This window comes from Poeciliopsis prolifica, unplaced genomic scaffold, assembly GCF_027474105.1.
Source record: "Poeciliopsis prolifica strain line A6 unplaced genomic scaffold, Auburn_PproV2 SCAFFOLD056, whole genome shotgun sequence".
NCBI lineage: Eukaryota > Metazoa > Chordata > Actinopteri > Cyprinodontiformes > Poeciliidae > Poeciliopsis > Poeciliopsis prolifica.
In genome coordinates this window covers 2,021,779-2,042,337 of record NW_026562431.1, presented here as the reverse complement: position 1 = coordinate 2,042,337, position 20,559 = coordinate 2,021,779, and the positions used below count along the sequence as shown (strand labels likewise).

The 20,559-nt window shown below is 43.7% G+C and overlaps 1 protein-coding gene across 14 annotated transcripts in view; it reads right to left on the bottom strand.

The window, feature by feature from the left end:
* The window catches only part of caska (calcium/calmodulin-dependent serine protein kinase a), a 115,831-nt gene that overhangs the window by 60,815 nt on the left and 34,457 nt on the right, over positions 1-20,559 (bottom strand). For all 14 annotated transcript variants that reach the window (XM_055059744.1, XM_055059743.1, XM_055059751.1 and 11 more), the window contains exons 2-5: positions 12,696-12,808; positions 4,180-4,285; positions 1,447-1,524; positions 1,075-1,147 (exon numbers count right to left, since the gene is read on the bottom strand). In XM_055059744.1, the coding sequence (XP_054915719.1) occupies positions 1,075-1,147; positions 1,447-1,524; positions 4,180-4,285; positions 12,696-12,808 (370 nt within the window). The remainder of the gene's footprint in view (positions 1-1,074; positions 1,148-1,446; positions 1,525-4,179; positions 4,286-12,695; positions 12,809-20,559) is intronic.

Below are 20,559 nucleotides of genomic sequence, written 5' to 3'. Positions count from 1 at the left end.
TCGGGCCACTAAACAGATTTAATCTGATCTAATGGTGGGAAAACATCGGCAGAAAACGGATGCACGCAGGTGCCACCGAGGGGAGGCGTTCGGCAAAGCGTGTGGGGGAGAGATAAGTACAGTGGAGAAAAGGACTTATGACCGTCAGGGGCTTTAAATGAATCCTTTGACTTTCATGCGTGAAAAGACTGGAACCCTGATCCATATTTAACGAGTCTGGTTTTGTGAGCACCCTGAATGTGAGTCTGTCCCTTTAAAGGGTCAGACTCACATTCAGGGTGCCGGAGAAACACAGGAAGCTCACAAAGCCACAGTGAGAACAGAGTTGTTCACCAAACCCGTTTAGAGTGTGCCAGAATCTATCGATGAAACCCATTAAACTGTTAAAGGGGTGGTATTAGTGTTTATCAGGCGCAAACTGTCATTATAGCACAATCCAGTAACTATGTTACCTTCTGTTGTGAAAAAAATGCAAGACGTCAAATACGACATAAAAAATTTACTTTGCAATTTAAAACCTTGAGATTGGGTCTCTGTCTCTTTAAAAACTGCTGCTTCTTCTGAAGCTCCGCCTTCAGGAAGTCATCAAAGCAGGTAACTCCAGTGATGAGCTCAACAGATGCACAGTTCCACCAGGTGTTTGCTAATTGCAGCTGGCTAGTCGGAAGGAGCTGAATGGGGCGGAGGCTTGGAAACTGCAGCTTTGAGGAGGAGCTTTGTGCTGGAAGGCGGAGCTAAGTCAGCTTTTTTTAAGTAAGTTATTTTTGCTAATCGCCAATATTGTTGGCGATTAGCTTTTTTCATTTTGTTCTGTTTGTTTTCTCAGAATTGTTTGTTGCTTGTGTATGGAAAAGTTGAAAATAACAAATATAAACAAATAGAAAACAGCTTCTTCCCTAATTATTTGCTGCAATTTTATAGTTTACTTTTTAATTCCCCACAAATATTATTAAATATTTAGCGTTTTTTTTTAAAAATTTTTTTATGCAATGGTTCAAAATGTGTGGAGGAAGAGCAAAGAGGAAACAAAGGACGTCTAAACATGACAGCAAAGCATGAGGAAGATGAAGGTACCTTAACGTCTCTGTGGATGATGTTGTTGTCGTGGCAATAGCGCAGCGCCTCGAGGATCTGCCTCATGTAATGACTGAAATTGAGGAGTCATGTAGTTAGTGTATATTCAGCGTTTGTTCAACCTGATGACGTAAACGGCTTGAAAGCATTCAAACAGATTTAAAAGAGACTACAAATGGATGCCACATTTAACAAGTTTCATTTTCAACAAAAATCAGAAACCCGCATGTCATTTCCCTCAATTCCCCCGAAACATGTTGAAATTTGTAGTTTTAATGTAACAAAATGCAAAAAAAAAAAAAAAAAGAAAAAAAGTCTCAGGAGAATTAAACACTTTGACTCTGAAGGAAAAGCGAAGAGTTCAATGCTCACCTGGCCACTGCCTCGCTGTAGACGAAGCCAGCGTCTGCCCTCTTCACGATCTCGAAGCACAGGTCTGCCCCGTCCATGCTGACAGACACAGACAGAGGAAACGTTTTTAAACTCACGTCTGAACTCAGGACAAATCTGCACAAAGAAAAATTACATGAGATCTGAAGCTAACGGAGCTCAAGTTACGTGCTGCGTTTAGGGCGATCACCGATCTCTACAAAGTCTGACCTGCCAGTTCCCATTTTGGCCAGTACCAACTTTGTCCTTTTTTTTAAAAATCCAGAACATTGTTAGATTCAGCAACAAAGTTTCTAATTTGGCAACAGTGGGGCAACTTACTGTCAACCGTGCAGGTGGAAATGTGACCTAATGAGGTGGTCGGTAGGTGGTTGATTTTCAGACCTTTGACCTATGACCACTTTTTCTTTTTAAAGACATTACAGATGTCTTTAAATCAAGAGCCAAGTGTGCAAACTTAGTCAAGGCCAACATTCACACAGATTCACAGAAAATCTCCTGGAATGTCAGCTGGGAAATTCTGGTAGATGAAATCATGGATCTATGCCGCCTGGTGCCAATGGCTCCATCTGGGCGTAAAGGACCTCTGGGAACATGTTAGCAGCATCTGAGCATCATTTAAACACCACAGTGTTATCTTAGGAATGTTCACGACCCTGTCCATTGCTTTATAGCCACGGTGCAACACATCATGTCATCTAGCAGCTTTGGATTGTCATGACCAGCGGCCCCCTCTTCTGGTTGGCTGACAAACTACAACAGTAAAGGACGATCTGAGCAGATGTTACGAGTTCATTAACTGGAACTGAAAAACTGTCAATCAACAGTTCTTCATCAGTCGACGAACTGTTTGCTCTTTTCACAAAGAGCGGTGAGAAACAGATCCCTCCGTCTAAGTCAACGATTAATGACTAGATGAACGGGGAGAGAAAATAAGTTAATCTTTGGATAAACTCCACAAAAGCCAGACTAATCTGATTTAATCTCAGATTTCTTCAGTAAACTCTCGTGGTAGAGAGATGGGGATTTCAGCACCCAGTCCCTCTGGAGCCACTTGAATGAGCGATCCACCAGGACAAAAGCTGCAACCTGAGGTTCTTCACATCCTCTGAGATCAATAAGCTGCTGGGTATGAAAACAGTTCACACTGAAGCCATCATCCTGTAGTTTAGTTCCTGCTTTTAGCTTCACTCATAACTTGCCCTGCTTTAATTCTACTGCAGAGCTGCTCTTATATGTTTACTGTTTTGGCACTTTTTGATAAGACAGCTTATTAGGGTCATTGCAGGTAGGGAACAAACAAAGGAAAAGCACATTTCTGCCAGAGCAGAGCCGCTGCTCCTTCATACCTCCTGGACATCTCCCTTGTGGGGTGTTGTGAGCTCATCCCACCCAGGGGAAGAACCAGGACACACTGGAGGGAACGTGTTCGTCTGGGAACGCCTTGAGATTCCCACGGAATCTCAAGACTAGTGTCTGAGGAGAGAAAAGTCTGGGCCTCCCTACTCTGTGACCCGACTCCAGATAAGTGGAAGGAAAATAGATAGATAGATGGATGGATGGATGGAATTTCTGTCAAAAATTCAAATTTTTTTAGATTCATCTCAAAGATTTTCTGAAAGAAACTTGGGAATTTGGGAATCTTTGGGCTGGAAAAGGCGAAAAAATGAAACAAGAAAAAAAAAAAAAGAAAAAATTGGAAATTCTTAAGATTAATTTGACATATTTTTTTAAAATTTTGGTTGACCTTTTCAGGAAATTGTCTGACTTTCTAAAGTCGAAACTTTTTGACTTTTCAAACTCAAGAGTTTCCCGTCGCAACTTTGCTACTTTTTGAGCTCAGACATTTCTAAGTGCCTTATGGAACATTTTTGAGATTCATTAAAAAATTTCTGAGCTTTTTGTCAAAAAAATTTGCTCCTTATGTTTTATTTTTACATCTGCACTCATACAGTCTTACTGAATTATTTATTCCCAACAATTAGTCGGCAGTAATCTCAAAGAAAGTGGCCATAAAGAAATGCGTCAAAGGGACTTGAGCTGGTGGCTGAACGGTGGAGCTCAGCCACTGTGCTCTGCTGCAGCTCTTTATCCCAACTGTTAGCTGCACCTGTTTCTGGACACACACACACACACACACACACACACACACACACACACACACACACACACACACACACACACGCAACGCTCCGAAAGCATGAAAATCCCTTTAAATGGAGCTCACTTGCATTTCCTTCAAAGTCCCCTCTCTGTGCGCGTGATGGAGCGGCGCGGCGCGAGCGTTTTGCCCGTCGAGGCGATAACAGAATTACACGATAAAGGAATTAGTTCGAAGAGGAGAAAGAAGAGAAAGAAAGGAGAGAGGGAAGGCGCGGCTTTTAGAGAAGCGGGAGGTGGCAGCGAGTGTGAAATCATAATCTTATCTTTTCTTCCTCGGCGAGGCCGCTCTGTCTCTCCCCGTTTCTCTCACCGCCGACCGTCCTCGGCTAACGAGCTTTCCCATATCAGCGCTGATTACATAAAACCGCTGTAGGACACACTTCTTCTTCATGTTCCTCTTCCACTGCCTGGCTGCGTGGACGCCTCTCTGACTCCCACCTCATTCTACTTGAAACACGCTGTGATATCCACCTCTGTGTTTTTTTTTTCTTCCCCACTACTGATCCCCCTGTCTGTGTGCTCTTCAGATGTGACCTGGCAGCGAGGGCTTACAATTCAAACACCATGTAGAGCATCCCGTCGGAGCTGTAGGTCTCCAGCAGCTCCACGATGTGAGGGTGCTTCAGCATGTGGCAGATGCTGGCCTCTCTCTTTAGATCTGAGGAAACACAGAAGAAGGCAAGAAACACAGTGAGCACTCATGGCTTTGTTAGAGCTGCACTGAGAAAAGGGTGAAGAAGCAAAACTGTGAGACAGAAAGTCGAAAAACGCGACTCAAGTAACAGAAAACTCCCACTTTATTTCCGTCGTTTCATTTTATCCATCTCTATTTATTGGATCTTTCAGACATTCGCTTGTGATTTCTTTAACAACTAAATATCACATTTCGGGTTTAAAAGTGGCTCCAAAGGCCGCAGCGAACCCCGTGCAGAGGACTCGGGTTCTGGACTGGAGCCGAAAGCTCCACCGCCTCCCACAACCCCCTAAAAACAACAACAAAACAAAAACACGAGTAGTTTCAGGAGGTACCCGAAAACATTTTCCTGCGTCTCAAATCCAAGCTGCTTATTTCGTCTGGTGGCCCAAAACGGGCGATACACACTTCAAAAGCATTTGGCTAAATATGATGAGAAACGCTTTGATCATGCTGTGTGAGTTTAGCGCCACAATTTCTCGCTTCATTAGCCTCTTTAATGTGGAGCCTCCAAAACAATCCGGCAGCTGCTTGTTATCACCTGACTGCTGTGAAGATTGCTTGAAATGAAGAGATATTCAGCTCTTGTTTTGGGGTAAATAGATAACGATTATTCTCTGCCTACATCAATTCTTCCAATCTCTTGCGACACTTCTCCTTCCCCCTGCATAAAGAGATCAATTTACTCCTTCTCTGTACTAAATTGTGACCTTTGAAAGGACTGGAATGACCTTATAAAAAGAGCCGCAATAAAAGTTTACACTCTGTGTGTCTGGACTGAACCGCTGCCTCCAAACTGATTAGCCTGTGAAAAGTTAAGCAAACATTTTCTGGTCACATTCCAGTTGCTTCTCTGCTGCTGGTCCAAGCCGAACCTTTAAAGATTTACAGAATCTGAACGGCTCTAGTAGAACAGCTGTAAAACAGCTGGCTGCTTCACGCGTCCCGGTCAGCTGCTGTCGAACTGTGAAGGAGTCAGACAGAGCTCCTCCTTTCCTCCACTCCAGTCGTTTACTTCACAAGTCCAAAATAACCTTTTGTATCCCAGTGAAATAAACTTGATTTACAACTTTAGAAACGAGTCCTGGCTCAGGGGTGATTCTGGCGGCTGAGAGCGGCTCAGAGCGAGAAATTCTCATCTTAGTGAGGCGGCGTGGTTGACCCTGTTGCTAGGCACGGTTGACCCTGTTGCTAGGTGTTGTTGACTTCATTGGAAGGTGTTTTTTTGCAGCTTTGTAAATTGGTTGTTACCAATATTGGCACAATACCTTAACAAGGGGAGAATTAAATACTCTTTTTCTTTTCAGGCCTTCGTTTGATCAGGCACATATGTGGGTTGTGAGAGAGGAGGAAGGAACGCGGCAAAAGTCATCAGGCTGGGACTCGAACCTGTGACACCCAGGACCTTAAGGACTGAGGCCTCCGTGTTTGGGTCGCACGTTTCGCCGCCGCGTCCGGGTCAAATGCTATCATTACTTATTTCTGAATGTTATAAAGCATTGATCAAGTGATATTACTCAAAAACAGAACAATAGTCAATAACCAGATGTATGTATGAGAATAATTGACCCGTTTGTTCTTAGCAAGATGCAAGAGTTGTTGGATAGAAGCACTGGAGTGGACTAAATGATGGAGCGGAGTGCTTCTTGGAGATTTCAAGAAGCACTTGAAATCGATTGCCGGTATAATCCCACAATCGCAACTTAGCCAATATCAAACCAATTCCCGATATCAGTATCGGCTTTGGACGCTGTACTGATCAGCTCACCTTCTGCCACCGTTTCTCCTGCGTCACTTCATTTCACTTTAAACTTATTTTCACAGTGGCTTTTTGTTTTGTTTTTAATAAACGGGACCTGATTTAAACGTCTCCGCAGCCTGACACTCTCCTGTGTTTATGATGCCGTTTATTCACAGACAAACCTCTGCACAAGAGCTGCCTATATTTTAGGAAGCTGTTATGGATGCAAAACGCAGAGCTCAGCATGAGACACGCGCTCCTAAAGACCCACCGTGATGACTCATCGGCAGGAGGGGGTCTCATGCAACAACAAAAAGAAAAAAACGCAAGCAGCCCTCAGCTCTCCTATGTGCTTTCAAGTGCCGTTTGTTTGCATGCACACCATTACTCCAGATCGCCTGGCTGCAGCCCAGCACAGAGCGTGTATGGCGCTTTAATTGGCTCGTAATGAGGAGGAGGGTTAATGGAGGAGGGTTAGTGAAGCTGAACAGAACAATGCGGGCTGCTTGTTTAGAGGGATCACCAGGGAGAGACATGACAGTGGGATAAAAACCGAGCAGACACAGCTCAGATTCTCAGGAGAGCAAAAGCAGAGTGAGGGAATAAAACAAGTTTTACTCCAACAGATATTCAGGTGATGTTTAACGGGAGCAAATCTGCGATGGCAGAAGAAGAAGGGGGGGGGGAAAGCAGCTCTGACGAATCGATGTACCGTCACCGACTCTGATGCCGACGGAAAATTGCTCTGTCATGTAAAATGGGATGAAAGCGGTGGCGTCTGGAGGCGCGTTTGAGCGATTAGGGGAGGCTCTGGCGGAGGAGCAACTTTAAATCAACTGTGTCCACATGGACGCTCCAAAGAGAAGAAAGCTGCAGCGGAGGAGCGCAACTTTAATAACCTTGTGGCGACTGCATCACGCACTGCTCTCTCCCTTTCTTGGCACACACAGTGTACAGCCCATTTGAAGGGATTTTTTTTTTTTTTTTTGATGCGTTCGGACTTGACGGAAAAAACGTCAAAAAGCGTCAGAAAGGAAAATACACGTTTCCCTTCACAGATCAAAAGTTGTCGACAGTAATAACCTGCCATTCAGGCAGGGATTAAAGGGTTGGTCTGGACTTTGAAGGAGAGGAAGAAAAAGGATTCTGGGAAATTATTATCTGTAATAATTCACTTTCCTAAGGATTGTTGAGAAGTAAGTACATCCGTGGAGTGGTGGAAAACTACACGCCTAAATTCACACGCTGTGTTGCAAATTGCTCCTCCTCCTTTTCAGGCCTGTTTTCATCCACCGGTGTTGACAGTAAGATGTTCTCTGCTGAGGCCACTGCAGGCTGAATAAATGAAACGCTGGCAGTTTGTGGAACCTGCTGCAGAAGGACCGAACACAGCGACGCCAGCGTCCAGTTGTGTTATGATTTTATGCTGAAACAACGCAACAAGTTGGAATATTTACACAAGAAAAAACAGTTATGAGACCATCAATCATTCTTACCTCCTGCTCAAGAAAAAAAAAAAGAGATGAAAACAGACAGTTTTTTCTCTCTCTCTTTGGACAAAAGTAACAAAACAACAACAGCGTTCGGAGCCTCAGTTCTGATCATGATCCTTAAAGGCTTCACTTTGCTTCCTGCCATGTGTTTTCATTTCACCTGTCCTGCAGGCTTAGCAGTGCATCACCATAGCCCAGCTCTGAGTCGCTGGTTTTAACTGACGCTGCAAACACCGTTTCGAGCTTGGTTCATAAAAGTTGTTGTCTTTCGCACAAAGTCCAGCAGACTCTGCTTTGATTTGGGACCAAGGCTGCAACACTGTCAGCTGGTGTGATTCCCTTTCACACTGCAATGTATGAAACCCTTTGAAAAACCTTTTCTCCTCATTGTCTGTTGTGGCACTGCACCAAGAACCACTGAAGGAAACAAAACAAAAATCTTTGAAGAAGACACTATGTGCAACTTCTTCACAAAAGTAAACAAAAATGGAGTGGCGTTCGATTTTAGCGATTGTAATATGTTTCTGTTGTCTTTGGTGAAAGACTGGTGCTAGACTCGTGTTTGTTTTGGTTGTATTTACCCACAATGCCTTGAGCTGTTGTCCGGGTCCTGCTTTGGAGTGGTCTCTGGTACGCTTGGCGTTCACATTCGTACAGCACTAGAGTTCACATTAACTGAACAGAGACCGAGTGGATCAGAGTTTACTGTTTTGGAGTGAAACCGGACACTCTAGGCAAATGAATAAGAGTTAGATGAAAGCAAACTAAAAACCCCGCCCCTGTTTAACTCTATATTACAAACATATTAGGGATAATTCAACGACCCAAACATGTCCTTAACGATTCCATGAGGTCACATATCCAATTTCTGAAGTTCTGCCTGGAGAGACTAGTCAGAGCTGTAGGTGTTAGAAAGATGAAATCTGAAGCCACTTCCTCTTTTTATTGTATGAAGGTTGAAATATCTTTAAAGAACAAGTCGAGTCCAGTTGCCTTCTACTAACACATTTAGGATTCTCAGGCCCTGGATGACTGAGAATCTACCCCGCCGTGTGTATTGCTTCCACTTGCAGCGCCGCTAATCAATAACCATCAGCACCATGAGATGATTGGGTGTCATTCCAGTAACAATACTGGTTCTTCTCTTATTTTCCCCATTACAATACAGAATATGGATGTTCTAACAGAACCTAGAACATTCAGATTAACTGAACCAGAAATCAAATCAAACACGGAGGCAAACTAAGACGCACAATGAAAAGTTCTCCATTCTGCTAATCAGCTGGTTCTTGACAATCTCCAGCAGGTTGACATTGACTCTGTGTATTCCGACATTCCTGCTGATATCCCCCTGCCCATTCACTGCAACAATGTCAACACATCAGGTGGGAAGAGTCCCAGCTCGCCTCTCCTCTTCCTGGTTTGCACAATGATTGACAAACAGCGAGGGATTAGCTTGTTTTTCTGTTTCATACCAACATCCTCTCCCTCTGTCTTGCTGTCATCCTTCCCTTCAGACAATCTCTTCGTCCGTTCATCGTTCGTTGGCAGCCGCAGTGGGAGCTTCAGACAGCCGAGCAGAGCAACACGGGTCGTGTTTACAACCTGACCGGACGGGAACAATCTCAATCAGTTTATTCAAAGAGCACTTAACTTTATTAAGTGCCTGTCTGACTGACACTTCTGCACCAGCTCAGTCCAGGTGGACGCTGGCTAAATTCACCAGTCACCCCCCAGTCCCAGAGGGACATGTCCCATGTGTCCCTGGCTGCGTCTGCTGAGGGGGATTTATAGCCACGAGGACTAATATGGAGGAAGGTGGAGCCGAGTTGATATTTCTGCAAAGCTGCTATAGAGTAGCTGGTAATCACACCCACGCATCGCTGCGAGTGAACACGCCGCAGAGCCTCACCACGTAGTCGCAGTGACATTTAATTAGCTGAAGCCGTGAGCCTCGGCGCTAACATTAAGCCAGTCCTCCGAGGGGAGTTTGCAGGGGGAGCCTAAGGCCTCCATTGGCTCTGCCACGATGCTAATGCCACTAAAAACTGCGCTTTTATTGTAGCGGGACGAGCTCGCTGCTGATATTGGTCGCCGGAAGTCCGGCTGGAGATCCCGAATGATGCTCCGTCAAAACGAGAGCCGAATTACTGAGCCAGTGTCACAGAACAACGGAAGACTGCCTGAGGAAAGTCACTGCCATTGCTTTTTAAACGGCCTTTATGTGTCTGCAATGTGTGTGTGCGTTGGAGCAATCGAAACCAGGGCGCATCCATTGATCATGGAGCTGAAGTGTAATCAACATCATTATTGGCATATAAACTGTTTTGTTTTAAAAAGCGGGAAGACGTGGATCCGACTGGAAAGCTGTACGCCTGATGGAAGAGAGTGGAGAGACGGTATAGATCTGTCTGTTCATTCATTGGACAAACTAAGTGAAGTCTCAGGTTCAGCGGCTTGTTAGCTGCTATGACCTTAAGAAAGTGTTTACACTGCAAAAACACAAAATCCCACCGTGTAATTTTGGTCCAATTTCTGGTACAAATATCTTAGTTTTATCTTATTTCAAATCTACTAACTTACATGAAGCATTACAGCAAGATATAGAAGCTTGTTTTATGCAGAGCTCCACAGTGAAATTAGACTCTAATCCAAGTAAAAGCAATTTCATTTCCACGCTACAGAACAGGACCAATATGGTTCCTTCCCTGAAACGTGTAAACAAGGCAAAGAGGCGACTGAACGTAGCTGTCTTGATGTTTCTGCTGGCACTGAGCCCCATAACCAGGCTGTAGGGCACGGGGTTATTTTAGTCAGCAAGAAAGCCTCTGCTAAACGGAAATAAAAGACAAGAAAGCGAGCGACGAGCAGATGGGATCCCCATCCGTTTCTGCAGCCAGGACAGAAACAGAACATGAAGACGGCCTGGGGAGACAGATAAAGGATGGAGGACAGCGGAGGAAGACGGAAGAAGAGGTGAGAGCTCAGAGATCACAGAGGCTGATGGCGCATGATTAATTTTCTTCATTCTCCAGCTTGGTTTTCACTTTCATCCCCTCAAGGGGCTGACCTATTCATCAGACGGACAGACCTCGACACGGTCTGTGTGTGTGTCTGTGTGTGTGAGCCGTGGTTGACCAATCCATTCCCAAGTCACAAAGCATTCTGGCATTTCTCTGGGCTGTGTTCAGGGTGTTTCTGCCTCATGAATCCAAAACTATTCATACCCTTGGAGGATTTAAGTTTGAAGTATCGAATAATTCCAGCACCTCGATTATTAAAGGGCCGGCATTTTATGTTTTCCAGGCACATAGTGCCATTTTTACAGCACAATCAAGTAACTGTTACCTTCAGCGGTCATAAAATGCTATAAATATCAAATATGACTGAAAAGAAATTTTACTTTGTAATGTAACATCTTGAAATTCATGTCTTCCAATCAAATATTTATATTTTATGGAAAAAAACGGATGTCTGTTTCTACTAGACCTCAAATTTAAGTTTATTGATCTTTGACAATGTGTTCTTGCGTAATTATGCCTTTGTCATTATATTGTTTGAAAATTGTCTCACAGCAACTAGATTATCGTTTATCGCAATAACTTCTGGGAGATTTTATCATTCAGTAAAATTTGTTATCATTTTACTACCAAATGTGAGGAAAAGAGGGGAGAAGCAAACTGGTCAACCCGACCATCCAGAGATGCAACCAACATAAGAAATCATCGTCCAGTAACTCAAAGATGCTCCTGCATGTAATGCATCTAATACGTCTATTTTCATCCCTGATTAAAGCAGCAACACTCTGCTTTAAAGATGGAAAATCTCTGAAGCGCCGAGGATTACAGCTGAATGTTTTTATATTAGTAATACCCGGTTTCAGATCTGTTCTTCTGATTAGTCATCTGATGCCAAATTTAGCCATTAAACCTGAAAGCAGAGATTTCCAGGGCTGAAATGTCAAAATACAGCATTGGAAAAACAGACAACTGGCTTCTACAAAGGCTTCGAATTTAAGAAAATAATCAACTGTTGACATTTAAAAGAGCAGTTCAATATTTTGCCACCACATGCCGTCTTCCTGAAAGACGTAAAATAAAGGTTCACTGCAGTGGGACATGATGGGGAGAGAAGACTCGCGTCTCAAACTGCTTAATATGGACTCTGGTAAACGGCTTTTCAGCAGACCGGCCGCTCTCTCTGCATTCCTCCTCGCTCCATTGTATCAAGCTTATCGCTCCGTACTCCACCCTGCGAGTATCTGTAATTCAATCTCTCCTCCTCTTTTGTTCCCTCATCCCTCCTTCCGTCGCTCTCCTGGCCCGTGGGAGATGTCGGATAAGTCCTCTGCATGTTTTGTCTAGACGATACTCAGCAGTCTTTTCAGGATTACTGGTGCACAACAACTCTGTAATAAACTAAAAAATAAAAAGCTCGGCGAGGGAGGAAACCAGGGAGGGCTCTTGCTTTTCTAATACCTTAAATGTCTTTATAGTTCTTTAAAAAACAAAAACTCCCGTAATAAAGTCTGCCATGATGGAACACAAAGTGGGAAATCCTGGTCAACCATTATAGTCGATAGAAACCCTCTGTTGTTTCATGAACAGTCGCTGTTGAGGTGGCCAAGGTATTATTTGGCAAAGAAGTGCCGCCACAGTGGACCAGTCCAATCACAACATAATAAACCAGACGGAATGGGCAAACTCCAACAGAGTGAATGAGAAGTAGGCCAGTGTGTAGAAAGGCAAGCAGAGCTGATGAAGCCTCGGATGTCCTAATCCAACCCCGATCAGAGCTTCTTTAAAATGATTGGTGTCAAAGTTTTAAAAAATTACATCCTAGTTTTAAGGCTTGATTCAGGGCGGCATGTTTTATTTTTCCTGGATAATCAAACAGCTTTTCACGGTTTGAGGCTTGCTAATTAAGTTGGCATAAGAATAGATGTTAAACATGCGAATGGCTATCAGCTTTTCTTCAGCAACAGCATTTTGTGACACCCACCCACACACACACACACACACACGCACACGCACACACGCACGCACGCACGCACGCACGCACACTTCACTCTTGGACACGGCATAACAGATAGACTGAAAGACAAAGGAAGTAGAGATGGTTTCATCAGTGAGGGCCTCACCTTCTGTGCTGAGACCAGGGCTGGACGTGAACTGGGCCACATCCACGATTTTGACAGCAAACTGCTGGCCCGTGTCCCTGTTGATGCATCTCCTCACCACGCTGAAGGGACCCCTGTGCCACACGGACGGACAGAGAGAGAGAAAGAGAGAACAGTGAGCACATGGAAACATCTGAGTGGACTAATTTCACAACCACAGACACAAAGACAAGCCATCATTGGTGCCAAAAAGAAGGCTAAAGTTAGCTTAAAGTGACTCTGGTGAGAACATGCCAGTTTCAAAAGGGAAGACGTGAACGTCACCAGGAGAAACATAGGCAGAGTGAAGCCTTGCCTTTTTCTGTACAGCATTTCTGTATTATTATGAAAAAAAACGCAGCCAGAATTCATCAGAGCGCTGCTATTGGACATGCTATTAATCGCCATTTTCAAAGACTCCAATCCAGGAGAGCCATTCGTTTTCCTTGACAGTGATTGACTGTAAAAAAAAAAGAGCAGAAATGAAGGAGACTGTAAATCTGCTGATAGGTATCAAGGTATATTTGGTGTTTGAACTATTAAAATAGTGAATAGGTGTTCTTAGAGGCAGTCTAAAGTATCACCAAATAGTTGGTATTAATGGGTGACTGTGGATCCCTGACCTCCACATATAATGTCAGCATTTCTGACCTCCATGGCAAAAGGAAAAGAAACAAAAACTCATCCAAGTTTTTCCACCAGATTCCATTTCAAAATAAAACATATCTAAATGAGATAGCTTTTTTGCAGCTTGTAGTGGTGCTAGTGCTTGGGGAAGATCTGTGTATATCATGGAAACAGAGAAGAAGAAGAGTGAGAAATATCTGGGTCAAACAAAATCAATATTATTACAATATTTGATTATATTTGCTAGGATTGGTCAGTTAATCAATTATGTCGATAGACATGTAATCAATATCAACAAATAATATGTTCAATAATTTGACTGAACTCAGATCCAGAACACCACAGCATTCTGGGAGACGTAGGCAGAGGAACGGCTTTAGCTGCTCAACCTCTAACAGCTAGCTTATTAAGGTTAGAGGGCTTTTTGGTAACCATAGCAACAACCTGTTGAGCAACTCGCAGGGCAGCAGTTTCAGGATTCGAGTTGCCACTTCCTGTCGTCTTTTTCTTCCCGGTTTGCGCCAGTGGCAACATCCGGTTTTTGATCGTGCGGCTGCTGTGATACCAATAAATATTTCCATTGCAGTTTTGAAAAATACACTTATTCCAATCAGGCCAAGAACTTTGTGCCAAAACTTTCTAAATTGCCGTGCTTCCATGACACAAATTGAGTTTTGTCGAATTGCACGACGATGTGGGTCAAAGGAAACATAGTCAGTGTTCAGCAGCAGAGCAAAGCCACAAAGCTAACAGTGGAGAATTCGAACAATGGAGCAGCGCCTCAGCAGAGGGAGTGGCCCTTTCTGTTAAACAGTTAAGGAGTCCACCGAGTGTCTCTAGTTTATTATTATCAAGTGCACAGGTTGGGGTGAAAGGTCAAGCTGCAGGAAAAGACCTCTGTTTCATAAAGCTCCATGGTACTGGGCTCTCCCCGGCCTTCACGCTGCCTCAACAATGCGTGGCGATCTAAGAGTGTCAGCAAGTCAGCGTGTGTGGATTTAAAGATAAATGAAGCAGCTGATCTCGCCTAAGAATAGACGTGCAGGCTATCTCTGGCAGCAGCGTGCTCTTAATCCTTCCAGCGGAAGTCCTTTCTATAGTTGTTTGCTCTGCGACAGCGCAGCGGGTTACAAATGTGATGTCTTGCATGACTGACTGGTAGGTGGGGAAGGTTCCCCCGCTGAGTTGCCATTAGTTCACCGGATCACATGCAGCAGATCATCATTTTTTTTAAATAATGGAGATTATTAAGCCGTGAAACACTCGTAAAGCGGCTGTATGTTCCCAATATAGGCCCGCCGAGGCATTACGCGAGGGTTTTTATAGCTTCGTTATGGACGAGGCTTTGGGTCTTTGGGACTGATGAGCTGCAGCAGGACACATTATGCTGATGTTCCATCAAGCAGTCAATTAACTTCGACACGGACCTTCAGAGTTCATCTCCGGATGGCGCTGCTGACTGGGGGAAGCGCTCAGATTCGGTTGGGAGATTTCCTAAGAAGACAACTATCGGTGCCACTTCCACTGAGGCGCAGCATGAAGCGGGTAACCTGCCTCTGATCTCCTGATCGGCAGGGGACCCCCCGGGGAGCCAGCCGCTCCGCTTTGATTTGCCTTATAGATGGAATCATTAAGGGCAGAGTGAGATATTGAAATGCTGTGATATTTATGGTAAGTAACTGTAAGATAGTTATTTGTGTCACAGAAACAAATAGTGCTCTTGAAAACCATTCCCATTTGTAATAGTTTTCATCAGGACAGCGGTCCCATAAAGAAGTGTTATTTGGATCCCTACACACAGTGACTGCATTTAGTCATAGCTTCTCATTTATTTCTATTTATTCGTCAAATTTGTTTAAATAATCCTGGCAACACAGACGATTATGTTTTTTTAAAATAATTAAATGGAATTTAGCATAACAATCAATGAAAGTTTTTACGCTAAATGATAAATGATATGATCGATGTCCACCTCTACCTTCTAATACTGTGAAAGTTAATAGAGTGTATCTAATTAATTAACAGAAGTTTCTGTTTTTGTCGGGTTCAGTGTTGCTGTGCATTTACACAATCTTTGTGTCGTACCTCATTAAAATCTATTAATTCCACCTTGTAGGGTTGACCAGCTGTGATTGGTCCACATTACCACTGATCCACGGGATATCTAGATTTGTATACATGTACACGCCAAGGGGCTCAACTCAGGGATAATTCTTAGGCCCCATTAACTAAGTTGTTTACCTCTGTAACAAAAGAGGGGAAAAAATGGTTGAAAATGAGGCAATAAGCAAAAAATGAATCAATCGCATGATGAAACAAACTCAATCACTGCTTCTTGCATAATTTATTGTTGTTCTATTTTATCTCTTTCCAGCAAAAACTGAATGACAAGAAAATGTTCAGTCTGGTGCTTCGGTCTCAACTTGACCTTTTTTGAGGGATGTTATGTGTGTAATAAAGCAATACATTACTCAATGGCAGTGGCTACGACCCGTCTAGGGGTGGCCAGGTCAGAACACAACAGATTCATCCTCTTCAGAGCTCAAGCGGTTAACACACATTTTATAATGTTATTTTTTGTAAAAAGATGTAGTTTTGGATTGAGATGTTACAACAAGGGGAGCATATGACTTCAGAGTGAGCTAATGCCGAAAACAGCAAAAGGAAACTATCTGAATATTAACCAAATTAAAAGTAAAGAAACCAAAAGACAAAAACTTACCTCCCTAACTAAGAAAACAGGAGAAAAGTAATGAAACATAAACAGCAGCTCACTCCTACAAACTCCAGGACTTGACATGATTTCACAAACAAACAGTGTGGCCGGTTGAGATGACAGGAAGTGCATGTCTTCAGCTTTTATATCCGTCACCAGATCAGTGCATTGATCTCGCTATGTTCTTCGGAAAAATGTCTAATAAACTAAGTCACGTTCCAGTGAGGTTCTGTTGAGTTTATATAGTTAAGTTATGAGAAGAAACATAACAAAAGACTTCATAATTCATTTTATTTCTTATTTCTGTTGTTTGGTAAATTAAGATGCCTGTCAGTGCCAGTGTTAAATGTTCATTAAAATTGAAAGTTTGTTGATTTTTTTTGAGAATATGCCATAACCATTATATTAGTTGAAAATGGTCTCAAAGGAACAATATGATCATTTATCGCGATAATTTCCGAGACAATTCATCGTCCAGCAGAATTTGCTGTGACAGTCCCACTGAAAACGAGTTCATTTTGTGTGTGAACATTGTGTCGTCCTCCACAATTACTGGCTGCAGATGCATAGGAGGGTCCGACGTGGAGCAAATAGAAACGCGTGAGTCTTTATTGTCAGTTTCACACTCTGGGATAGTTTTTTCTTCCGAGCGACCGGCGAGTCCGCGCCTCGTCGGCTTCGAAACCGTCCTGTGGGTGAAGTGAAAAACGCAGCAGTTAGCCGGGCTCTCTCCAGAGGAGCAGCTTTTAACTAGCAGAGACACAGCAACACCTCCAACGAACACGTGCCCCCCGCCGACCTGAAACCTTGAGTGAGTTACACATCCTGCAGCAAATTACACTCGGCACAACCTATGTGCTAAATGTGAGAGTCCTGCCATTTCACAGCTAAACAAACCGCTGCCTCCTGGCTGCAGCAGACCGTGGCATAACGACTTGCTTGCGTCTCGAACATCGCCAGGGCTGCTCAAGTGTGTGTGCGTGCGTGTGTGTGCGTGCTTCTGCAAGTCTTCATGCACAAATGCAGACTGCTCGAGCAGATGGCGATCAAACCAAAGCGGTTTAACGTCACAAAGGTGAGGTGGGACTTCACAATGCCTGAAGGCTCACTTTGATTTTCCTCTGAAGTCACAAGTGAAAGAGACAAAAGAGCACTTTGAAATCCTCACAGCAGAAACAAACGACCAGCGCAGACTTTCTGACTCTCTGGCAAGTAAGCAAATAAATCATTACGTGAACCTTAAATACACTTGTCTAATTATACCAATGTGGGAAGTCCCTCTACACTGAATGCACTATATGAGGTAAATAAATATTTCGATGAGGCATTAAAGCTAACGGTCTTGGTCTTGCAATTTTTCAGTTTTTTTGTCACAGTTCAGCAAATCAATATAAGCCACTGGTCAAACTTTGCGGAGATTTTCTCCTCTCTTCTTTTGGAAGCAATAAAAGTATGCATAGTTTTATTATGGCCATTTCCATGGAAGTATTGTGAGTGTGTGTTATTTCGTCTCGTGATTCTGCCTTTTCTCCAGCTCTCCGTCCAGCGATAAAGGTTCTGTTTACGGCCCGTTTCAGAGCGCAATTAACTAAGATCACCGTAGGAAGAGCGCAGAGGTGATAAATTCCACATTCGCTGCTGAAAATCTTTACTTTTAGTCAGTTAATCCACTTATCCAGGGCTGAGTGATTGAGGTTCAACAGGCCCCTCAACATCAGAGCTCACTGTCAGCACGAACATCTTGATGTCTGGCATCAAAACTCTGCCTCCAAAACCGAGCAAAGAGCAAGAAAACAAGCTTTTCCTCGCACTTTTCTGACTCTGAAGAGTCGAGCTTCAAGGAGAACTCCCTCTCTCCAGCTGGAAGATCGTACAAGCGATGGATCCGTCACTTTCAGACACAGGGAGGAAAAGCAGTTCAATCAGGAAAGAGTTTCAGCCACAAACTTTCTGGAGGCACACGGGGTCAAAAAGGAATCATTTGCGATGTTTGGCTGAGTCCTCCGCTGCTCTGTTATCGCCTCGCACGCTGCAGTCCAGCCACTTCACCTCTGACCCCGCCCTCCTTGCCTTCACGTCACTGCTGGTGAGGGGCCGCGCTCGAGGCTGACCGCTCTGCAAATACCAGGCAAATACCAGGAGTAGGGACAAAACAAGGGAGAGGACAGAGGAGAAGAGAGGCATTTGAACAAAACAAACACAGTTTGTCCTCATACTTAATGTTCCAGATGCGTTTCAAAGGCTCCCTGATTGTGGTGTTGAGTCAACTTATTGTGTCACCGAGACATTTAAAGTGAGTTGACAGACCAAAAAATTCAACACTGACACAATACTGATGGTAGCTACTAGCAGTGAACAACACACTTTGTCTATAGCAGCTCTATCTGCAAAGCAGCCTGTGTTTATTACGCTCCCTGATGAAGTAGGAAACATCAGCACCGGTTCTGCCTCAGACAACCGGGAGGTGGAGAGGAGTGGAGAGAACACGATCCGAAGCTCTGACAGCTTAAGTGGCGGAACTCGGTTTCTCTGACGAACCCTGCTTGCACATAAAGGAGGCGCGCGGCGTTTGAATGGGCCTCAGCTGCAGGCAGCCGCAGCCGTTCCAGCTTGAATGGGAGTCAGCTGCACTTGGCTGGTACCGACCGCTTCTGCTCTGTAGCCAACCGCACTGAAAGAACAGGAAGAAGGAGAGAACGGCGGAGAGGGGAAACGAAAAAAAAAAAAAAAACCCAGAGTAGAAATGTGGACAGGAATGGGAGGTGAGTCGTGCATTTTTGGAATATCCTAACCTATTATTTATTCTCCAGGAACCCAATTAATTTATTTATTTGGTTTTTAATTTAAAATGAATGAACGCGTCACATGTTGATGTAAACAAAAGTTTTGAATGAACAGAAGTTGCATGAAAAAAATGAATCTTATACAGTCTGCCTCAAAAGTCAATTGGCTGTGTCGTAAGAAACTAAACATCTCTCAACTATCGTTATAAATACATCTTCAAACACAAAACATGTAATGTGCATAACTGTATAAAAACATCCATAATGATAAAAAAAGGATACAGCACTCTTCTACTTCATAGAATGATATATTAGATTGAGGGGCAGTATTATGTCAAAATCAGTTTTTTTTTTAGCTTTACTTCAGGTTGATTCACTCAGAAATCTTTCAATTTCCCATATCAACCATTCAGCTGTGTGAAATTCCTGGGTGGATCTAGCACCGCCTCCTCTGACTAAACTTCTCCTCGGCGCTAATTCCCCTCTCAGTTCCTTCAGACTAGCCAGCAACAATTAGCAAACACCTGGTGGATCAGAGCATCTGTTGAGCTCATAGGAGCGACCGTTCAGTGAAACGCTGGTAAAATGTTGTTAAAGGGTTAACAGAGGAGCCATGTTGGGATGACTTCCTGAAGGCAGAGTAACAAAAAGAGCAAAAGTTTCTTAAAGAGACAGAGGCCCAATTTCAAGGCGCTAAATTGCAAAGTTAAATTTCTTTTAAGTCATATTTTATATATACAGCATTTGTACAAATGTAGGTAACAGTTATTTGATTTTGCTAGAAAATGATGCTACATGGCTGGAAAACATCATTCTGCCCTTTAAAAGTAAAAACTGATCTAGTCTGGATGGTTTCTGTGAAGACAAATTTGTTCCAAAAACAGAAACATTCCATCTGTTCAGTTCTAACTTTGTTTGTTTGTATTCATTCTTTTTTTAATCTCTGATCTTCTGAAATTAATGAAACGTTTAATGAAAGGTAAAACAAGGTGAAGTAGCTCCCGGCCCTGAGGGTTGACCTGTGTGTGCAGGTACGTCAGATATGAGGACGAGAACTTACAGCAGAGTGAAAAGTAAATGAGCACGGCCTTCACTCCCACAGCTCGCAGAAATGAGCAAATAACGAAAACGGAAAAGCCTTTACTCGGTGGGCGGGGCGTCGTTGACATGGCTACCGACGCAGGAGGAGGATTTAGGGAACCCTGGTGGAGAGAAGCGTGATCTGTGGCGTCCATGTCAGGGCAACGACGGGGAATTTACAGCAGAATCAAAGAGACGAGGTGTGCCATCTGTGCGTGGCTTTGTGTGTGCGTTGCTGTCGTAAAGGGTGATTTGAGGACCACACTCCCGTTCGAGTCCGCGGGACGTCTATCGCTTACAGCTCTCCTCTTTCCCCCGGTTTGTAAATGCTGTCAGCCGACTTCATGGCTTCAACAGCCTCTCACGTCAGGTAGGTCACAGCGAGAGACACAAGGACGAGCTTCACTGCCACTTCAAATAAACAAACATTTTCAAACATGACGGTTAAAGTCGCTGAGCCATGAATGTCCATTTCCAGACCCTAACTTTCATTTGAGAATGGTACAGATCCGACACGCCGAGGCAGGCGCTTGATTCAGGCGGAGGCTTGAATCAAGCCTCATCATCATTTATGATCATTTATGATAATCATAAATGATCATCATAAAACAGAAGTTAGAAATGGAAGCTAAAGGAATCT